At 38.8% G+C, this 9,248-nt stretch overlaps 1 protein-coding gene across 1 annotated transcript; it reads right to left on the bottom strand.

Moving 5' to 3' along the window:
- Nucleotides 1-4,539: 4,539 nt before the first annotated feature.
- LOC122064165 (putative disease resistance RPP13-like protein 1) lies at nucleotides 4,540-5,575 on the bottom strand. The gene is made up of 2 exons (XM_042627870.1): nucleotides 5,200-5,575; nucleotides 4,540-5,096 (listed from the first exon to the last, which is right to left on the bottom strand). Exons 1-2 carry the CDS (start codon nucleotides 5,573-5,575, stop codon nucleotides 4,540-4,542), a joined length of 933 nt encoding a protein of 310 aa, XP_042483804.1.
- Nucleotides 5,576-9,248: the final 3,673 nt, after the last annotated feature.

The raw sequence follows: 9,248 nt of genomic DNA, 5'->3' as shown, positions 1-9,248 counted from the left end.
ACGTACCATTACTAAAGCCGCAAGCAGTGAACGAATTGCAAAGCCTCTTGGACAATACCAAGGCTGAATTGATGAAGAAGAATGATGAGCTTAATGAATTGCAAAGCCTCCTGGATAGTGTCGTGGCTGAATTAGCGAAGAAGAATGATGTGATAAATGAATTAAAGAAGCAGAAGATTGATCAGGACTGGAATCCTGAACAGTTTCGACTTTGTATTGTTGCAATCACTAACTCAATGAAGAGAGTGTTTGTTGACTTTGGTCTTGAACCACCAGCAAGTGGATATCCAGAGTTTGTGCTGAAGTTTCTTGAAATGTTACATGATTTGATCCTTCACAAAGAATTTAGTGCCACTTTCTTAGCAGTTGCGAACAATATACTGGCCTCGATTGCAAGTATATTTGAGAAACGCAATGGCTTAAGCATTGGCATGGAAACAACAAATAGCAGTCCAACCTGTCTCATTGAGAGCCTATTTACATTAAGAGGCTTTATGGATACCCACTTCTTTATTGATGGCAGTGTTATTTTCAAGGATTTTCATCTGATGAACAAGGCCGACCTCCCAGTTATATTACAGGATCTTGCAACAGATGTGGCAGAGCAGAAGCAGAAGAAGATAGGTACGAAAACAATCGATAACATCGATGAAAACTCCATCTTCTATGGTTATTTCAATATTCCAACAGTGGGGATGTTCAAGGGTGTTTTGACAAGAGTTTATGTCACCCTACCAGATGAGATCATGGTGAAACTTCAGGTGGGCAGACATATCCTTAATGATAAAAGGTTTTGGTTCGTCCATTCCAATGGGGCTGGTATATTTGAGAAGGAGCTTTTGAGTCTTGAATCAATAGATACCAATACCTCTGGCTCGATAAGCAACATAAGCAATCTAGAAGATGTCAAATTTGCCCCTTCTCGGATCTTAGGTGACCATACGAACTTCTTAGGGTTTTTCTGTAGGATGAACCGAATCTTCGTTAATGAGAAGGGGGTATATCTCAAGTTTGATTTTATGGGTGGAAAGTATTCAGGACCACGGGTTTTTCGTGATAGCACGGTTCGCTATTATAATAAGGATGGTGGAATGTTTGCTCCTTTTAAGTTGGTGCAATTTGATGTGAATACACCTACAACTGATATCGTACAAAGAGAAGTTTTTTTACCTATGTCAACCTCACCTTTTGGGGAGAATTATGCTACATGGATTGTGAATGAATCATTGGGCAAGGATTGTGCTTTCATGTTCAATGAATTCTGTTTTATGGGGAAAATAACGACAGCGTCCAATACATTCCGTGAGAATGCTTTGGTCAGTGTGTTCTTCGAACAAGCCCAACATAGGGAGAGTTGTTATGTTGATGCTCTAGCAACAACTTTCTTTGTTTTCAAAACAGAGAAAGTAAGATCATGGGATGACACTGATAAATCTTTAAAGGCTCCAAAATTTGTTTAAAAGGACTTATAGTTTTGTTTTATGGTAAATTTGTACACACCATCATTTTATAATGGAATATTACATACTATCCAGATATCGACATTAAATTTGTCAGTTTGTTTCAACCCTATCCTCTCCATTGCTAGTATAACCTCTCTCTCTCTCTCTCTCTCTTTTCTTTGTTTAAGTTTTTTGTCTTCTTTCTTATATGTCTCATCATGCATAGTGTTTGACTATGTCCGCTTTTTTTTAGTTGGTAACCTAACCATCCCAATTTGGTTAATTAATATTTTTTCTTAGATGGGTACACTATAGAATGAAGAGGAAGATAACATGTAAGAGACTCAAACTCGAGATCTCTTGTTGAGCGTAGATTTATCACACCACAACTTCACCAATTACGCTAGGCAGCTATTAATTTGATTAATATTTGACTAGTCAAAAATATTTTTGACTCATAAAGGAAAATTTATACTTGATCAGCTTAACAAACTTATTAAGTGCTTGGGCTGATCTCTCCAATATAACTTTTGGATTTCGTACCCCAAGAGCACCATTTGTTGGAAAGTGGAACTGGATCAAATATTAATATTTGGTCTCAGCCATGGAACCCTTTTCTTGACACAATCACCTGGCAAGGTGATGATCCAACATCTAAGATTATCACCATTGCCTTGCACATGGTGGCCTAATCCGACACCATCTACACCTAAACTGGACCAACCCCTAACCTGGTCCAAAATCCAAGAGCACGCTATTGCGTTGCACATCAGTTACTATCATGATAGACAAGAGTTTTTTGGAAAACTCTCATGAAGAAGGATGGGCAACTGAGCTTTTCCCACATGGATCGGTTGCATTTGTATTCCTTTAACTCTGGTTTTCCAAAGAGCGCACAACTATATGATTTCCAAGAAGAGTTTTGGGGGCTGTATTGGGATGACATTCAGAAGGCATTTGACATTCTTGAGTGGGATTTTCTTTTTGATGTCATGGCAAGCTTCAAATTTTCTTAGGCTTGGGTGAATTGGATAGAGCAGATTTTGATCTCGACCAAGCTTTCTATTCTTATTAATGGAGGCCCAGGGGATTTTTTGGAGTTGAGAGAGGTCTTCGCCAAGGGGACCCTCTTTCTCCTATGCTTTTCATTCTGGCGGAAGAAGCCTTGTGTCGCGGCCTTCGTGAGCTCAGAGATAAAGGCTTTGTGAAACCGATTCCTGGCCCTAGGAATATCTACACCCCTTCTCATCTTTTATATGCTGATGATCACTTTATTTTTATAAATGCAGATTTGAAGGGTGTAAGAAGCATTAAAAATTTCCTGGACATTTATCAGAGCTACTCAGGAAGAATATAAACCAAGAAAATAGTAAAATCTTCTTGGGAACAATTTCTTTTGCTAGGAGACACAGAATTAAGGAGATCCTAAATATTCCTATCTGTGACTTTCCAACTCGTTCCCTTGGAGTGGATATTTTCAGAGGCTGTGTCAAGAAAGAAAGGATCCTTCCTTTGGTTGATAAGTTCAAATCTAGATTGGCTGGATGGAAAGAAGGTTACTTTCTTTTGAAAGACGAGTGGAACTAGTGAAGACTGTTATGAGCAGCATTCCATTGCTTAACTTTTCAGTTTATCTTTGGCCATCTTCTTCAATTGCACTAATGGAGAGGTGGGATAAAAAATTTTATCTGGAGTGGTGATGTTGATACCTCCAAAGGTATTACTGTTAAGTGGACCAAAGTTTACAAACCAAAATCTGAAGGAGGTCTTGGCATTCGTTGTCTCAGAGATGTCAACCTCGCTTTGCTGTCCAAACTAAGCTGGCACATTCGTTCAGATCCTTCTATTTTTTCTTCCTTCCTTAGAGGAAGACTTATGACTGATGATGGCAATCTTAAACGATATGCCCACTCTTCCTCTATTATATCTTGCCTGTGGAAAGTCTGGGATTTTGTCAGCAATTCTGTATGTTGAATTGTGGGTGATGGAGCCACAATTAACTTTTGGTATGACTAGGTGTTTGAGCAAGGGCAGTTGCATAAGATGAGGCAAAAACCTGCATTTGTGACAATCAATGAGACTCATGGTCTCCAAATTAGAGAAGGAAGGATCTTGTATCCAGCTTGGGAATTTCATTCCACCATAATTTTCAATCAATAGAGCTTCAAGATTTGTATGAGGTTGTAATTAGTCAAGCACATCCTCCTCCACTTTTTCATGTCTCCCTAAACCAGGAAAACTATCATCTCTATCATAATGACTCCAACGCAACCGTAGCCCAAGAAGGTGTGGCTTGTTGTGCAAATTGACCACCATGGCTTCTGTCCCATTATTACCAGCATTTTCCAAATTTGGTATCTCCAGAGTTCCATATTTGTTGTGCAAATATGCTCAACGCTTAAAGACTAGTTAAGTTACCCACTCCTAATGGCATTTCATAGGAATCCCATTGCCCGGGGAGAATAAAATGTCGAAGGTTCACAAGTTTACCCATATCTTTTGGCAACTTTATAAGCCTCAAATAGCTAGTTAGTACCAATGTTTGTAGATTGTAAAGACTTCCAATTGAGTTGGTAACCTCTCAATATCAGTAAATGAGAGATCAATAAGCCTTAAATGTTTCAACTTGCCAATTGAATCAGGAAACTCACGAATACGACAATTTGTAAGAAATAACACTCACGAATTGGAATTGCATGGTGGGCAAAAACTGCACGCGATCACAAGACATATCACATTGAAATTGAATTAAAAAGGTTCGCAAGCTGTCAAATTCCGTTGCCTCAATATTACCATTCCTTCAATGGTAGGACAAGTGACGAGTGGTTGCAAGAATATATGATGGCTTATCATACTCTCTCTTACAATGTAATCCACTCGAAACAAACTTTGCCAAATCATGGATCAGATCATGCATCACAAATCCTGATCCCGTGTTACTAGATGACTCAAACCGAGTGGATGTCTCAAATGACTTACTAGATGAATCAAAAAATGACTTGATGTCAAGTTCTTTTGACAAGTCATAAAATGTTTGATAATGTGGTGGAACCAAAGGGGATGCATGTGCATATGCCTCGTTAGAATGACGACGATTCTATAACTCAAAGAAGGAGCTCATAAACAGTTCATCAAAATACCCAGCCCCTATAACCTCCTGTCTCTTTTCTCCTCTTAGTTGAATAATTCCTTCTGCTATCCACAAGATGATTAATTCAAACTTGGTAAATACATAATCTTTGGGAAACAAAGCACAATCTGCAAAGCATCTATTCAGAAGTGGAGGAAGATTATGGTAGCTCAACATAAGCGATGGAAGAATCTCACTCCCTCTTAAATCCCATATTTCATTCTCCAAAATAGCTTTCCACTCATTGTCCTCCCTTTTATGTCGCAAGGGGCCAGCAAGTGTCTTCATAGCCAAAGGTAAACCCTTACATTTCTTCACAAGTTCTTGTCCAAATACTTTAATTTTTTGCTCTCTTTTAAAGAGAGCCATAGATTTTTCCCAATTGGATGGATCTATAAAAGTGTGCCTTCTAACAAGTGCAAAACAAGCCTCGTTTGACAGACCTTTCAGATCATAATCATTCGGGACAGTGCACACGATTGATGAAACACTTTTGTTCCGTGTTGTAACCAATATCTTGCTTCCTGGTTTACCAAATGCAAAAGCAGTGCTTAAGTCATCTCATCTCTCGTAGTTCTCATTCCACATGTCATCCATAACCAATAAGTATCTTTTCTTGCTCAATACTTCTTAGTTTCACTTGTAGGAGGCCCAGCGATTCAGAATTAGGGGATAACCTAGTGGCTGACTCAATAATTCCTTTGGTTAACCTCACAACATCAAAGTCTTCCGATACAGAGACCCAAGCCTTCAGACCAAAAGGCTTCTCAACACTCTCATCATTATAAACAAGTTGTGCGAGGGTCATCTTCCCAACTCCACCTATGCCAACCATGGGCGGCACTGAGAAATTATTATCATTGTTACTAGGACTTGGAGATAGCAACCATCGAACAATCTTCCACATATCTTCCTCTCTACCAAAAACTTTAGATGTATTCACCAAAGAAATTGTCGGTGGCCTTTGACTAAATACCCTAGGCCTTGAGGACCCAGATGCCATGGTCAAGTTCAAACCTAGAGCAAAACCTTCTTGTGCTACACTTTTTAACCTCTCGTTGATATCCCTTAATTTTGATCCAAACGTTTCAATTCCCTGCATAAATTGATGCCCCTAACCGATTCTATACCAGACTTTAACCAAAAAAAAAAACTTGGAGTGAAAGGAACAGGGCTATGTAACTGTTGGCTTTGGTGAGGGTGATGTGATTAGATTAAGATTCCAATTTCAGCCGTAGAAGTTCAGTGGCAAACTCATCCAGTATGTCCTCTGCATCATAGAGGATTTGTTTGATGCGACTGAGAAATAGTTTCACAGCATCGTTGTTGAACTGCTTCACTTCAGCTTCATCATATAAGGCTTGAATCATGGCTGAGGTCTGCTTCAGGGATTCCAATTCATCCAAGTTGATCTTCCATCGGCAAACGAAGTCCATGCACTCAGGGGTGACGTGAAGGAAAGATCCTCCGCAAAACTGTCCCACAGCTGACATATTCTTTCAGAGAGAGAGAGAGACGCAAAGCAAAGGGAATTCGATAACTGAACCAGAATTGTGAGAAAGAATGAGAAGAAGAAAAGGGAAGTGACGCAACGCTCCAAGGAGTGTCGGTCGATAAGTCAATAAACAAACTAAAAAAGTGAAAGAACTCTAGAGAGATGTGAGAAAAAGTGAGAAGAAGAAAAGGCAACTGACGCAACACTCCTTGAGTGTTGGTTGATAAGTCAATAAATAAAGGGTGATTTATGGTTTCATTTCCTAGAAAGATACTCTTTGGATAATACCAAATTACTCTCAGCACTTTTTGTTGTCAGTCAGTTGTTAAGTAAGAAGTTGAAATAGCACTTTTTGTCGTCAGTCAACTGTTAAGTAAGAAGTTGAAATGATGATTACACTCTTTTGATTAAATCACATGTCTAATTCATATTTTACTCAAATCCATCATTACTCCTAACCTTCATCGCATTCACTATAGAGTTCAAGGAGGGTTTTTTAAGCACAGGCGAGCATGCTTCACTGGGCACATTCTCCAGTCCCTCATTACCCCTGGCCAGTTCTTGCTTTGTCTCAGCAGTAGCATTGCTATTCTCAGAAGGCCTGAAAGCTGAATTCACGTCCAAAGGAGCTAGTTCCTTTAGTTTTTCTTTCGGTTGTTATTCATATGGATCAAAACAAAGGCATCGTTTGACAACGTTCTATTTCTGCCGTTTCTGCGTTTTCTTGTTCCCAAAAACCGAGAAACAACCTAAAAAGCGTTTGACAAAGTTGTTTCATTTCAACCGTTTCTAGAAACATAAATCAAAATTTATGCATATTTACAATTCTAGAAACAACTTTGGCGAAACAAATCCGACTCATTTCATTGTTTCTAGAAACGAATTTGAGAGAAAAAAAAAATTGTTGTGCCCGATAAATCTCTTAACTATTTAAACCTAAAAAGAGGTAATCAAACTCTCTCTCCCTTTTGGACATCCGATGATACTATTGGGTTTTGTAGTGGCATTATGTCTGCAAAAAACGTTTCGAGATACAGATTTATCAAACACCAAAAAATCTGTTTTGGTTTCTGGAAACATGAAAAGCCGTTTTTGTTGTTTCTAGACACAGAAACAATAGAAACGTTATCAAACGGTGCCAAAAGATTCTTAGTTTCTTCTTCGCAGTTACCTGACCAGTTACCACCCAATGAATAGCAGCATTGCTAGCTGTTGTTGTTTGTAAATAGTTATAGATGTTTGAGTTTGGGATATTTTCAAGTTTTCTCCAATTATGGAATTGAACGAGTACACCCAGACATCCCTCAAACTCAACATAACAACCTTGTAGTCGTTACTCATGGGATCAAACCCAAATCCAAGCTGAATCTGAATCATCGAGTGGCTGGATTGAGCGATTTCACAGGAAGGATATGGTATTAGCTCCTTGAGTTGTCGAGTGGTTGGATTCAACAGGTATATGGGGTCGTCTCTGTAACAAATCTCTTGCTCGTGCCCTGCAACTGACAACGAGAAACATAAAAATCCGTTGCACAACCAACGACTTTGATTTTACATCAGTCTCTGTAATTCCAAAAATCAATTGGGGAAGATGCAGTACAGAACCACTGCTCTTCACGGAAAGTAAAGGTTTGGGATGAAGAACACAATTTTGATTTGGGGATGGAGGTCTTTTTCGATTTAGGGTTATGGGGTTAAGTGAGGGTATATTAGGTGCTTCACTTTTAAGAAGGGCATTTTGGTATTTATTAAAAAAAATATACAAGCTAATATCAGCATTTGAAGTATATTCCATAACAACGACGGTAGGAGGTGCAAGCGTAATTTGGTATTATGCAGGGGGTATCTCTCTAACTGTGGCATTCTCTAGGGGTGGTGTTGTAAATTACCCATAAATAAACTAAAAAAGTGAAAGAACTCTTAAGATAAATTGGGTCCTCTTCTAGGGGTGTTAGTCCCAAGCCCAGATTAATTGGACCGATCAAACTCAATCGTTTAAAAGCCTGCTTGGTTGTATTGATTATTAAATGTGTTAGGGTCAAGTAAACAGGTAGTATATGATGTAAGGGGTAAGACCGATGGGCATCCGACTAGCTTGGCCTTTTATAAGCCCGACTTGGCCTGATACGTTTAGCCCGACCGTTTATAGGTATATTTTGTCTTCTTTATATATATATATATATATATATATCTAATATCTTTTTTTTTTTCAAATTGTTGATCATGTAATAAAAATATATTAAAACTTTTTAAATCTCAGAAAATTAAAAACCGTTCAAAGACTGTTTAACGCCCGTTTAACACTTTTTTGGTGCATTACCCTGTTTAAGGCCAGATTATAGCCCAATTAGGAGAAGCCTGATTAAAGCCTGGAGCCCAACCGAGCCCGATACAAGACCGATAGAGACCGGTTCATTCCTTAAATAGGCATGTCACGGTGCAAGGGGATAGGCTCACCAGGCCCGACTGAGACCGGCACATCGGACCAATTGACACCCCTAGTCTTCACCATAGACCCAATTGTAAAAGGAAAAATTTACATCGTCACCCCCCTGGAGAATGCTATTATTACAGAGACACCCTTACATAATTTCCAATTATGTTCATACCCCTTACCATCCCTCTTTTCTAAGTGAGGACTTGAAATGATAGTTTTACGGTTTTGACTAAAACCCATGACCAAATCATATTTTACCCAAATCTCTCAATAACCTTCACTCACCTTTACCGTGGATTTTAGAGAAGGTTTCCTGCGCACATCAACGCTTCTCTATCCCTGTGCAACCGCTGCCGTCAGGGATGTTGACGATATGAATGGGTATGTTGACGATACGAGTGAATGGAAGGAAAGAGTGCCAGACAAAGGATATGTGGAAGATATCTTTTATGGTGAAGAAGAGTGGAACGGACTCATTATATACTATTTCTGACTGATCACCTTGTCTCATGCTCGTGACTACGGAAAACAAAAAAAATGGCAAAACTATTCTGTAAAATAATAAAATAGAAGGGAAACCAATCCTCTCAAAATAAACAAGAAACAAAAGGATATGAAACATATCATACGATCTAGGAATCGAAAAAAAAAAAAAAAAAAAATTAATTAAAAGAGAATTGTAGGCATGTTGTATGAAAAGAATGAGAATTGAGACCACGGGACCACAATTAGAACTGTCTGTAA

Source organism: Macadamia integrifolia, unplaced genomic scaffold (assembly GCF_013358625.1).
Source record: "Macadamia integrifolia cultivar HAES 741 unplaced genomic scaffold, SCU_Mint_v3 scaffold1548, whole genome shotgun sequence".
NCBI classification, from domain to species: domain Eukaryota; kingdom Viridiplantae; phylum Streptophyta; class Magnoliopsida; order Proteales; family Proteaceae; genus Macadamia; species Macadamia integrifolia.
This window is presented reverse-complemented; position numbering and strand designations above follow the sequence as displayed.

What these genes read in the sequence shown, in the direction of transcription:
- LOC122064165 (XM_042627870.1), bottom strand. Translation starts at nt 5,575, where the DNA reads ATGGCATCTGGGTCCTCAAGGCCTAGGGTATTTAGTCAAAGGCCACCG. An exon ending in CCTACAAGTGAAACTAAGAA is followed by an intron (nt 5,097 to 5,199) that starts GTATTGAGCAAG and finishes TTGGTAAACCAG; the next exon opens with GAAGCAAGATATTGGTTACA.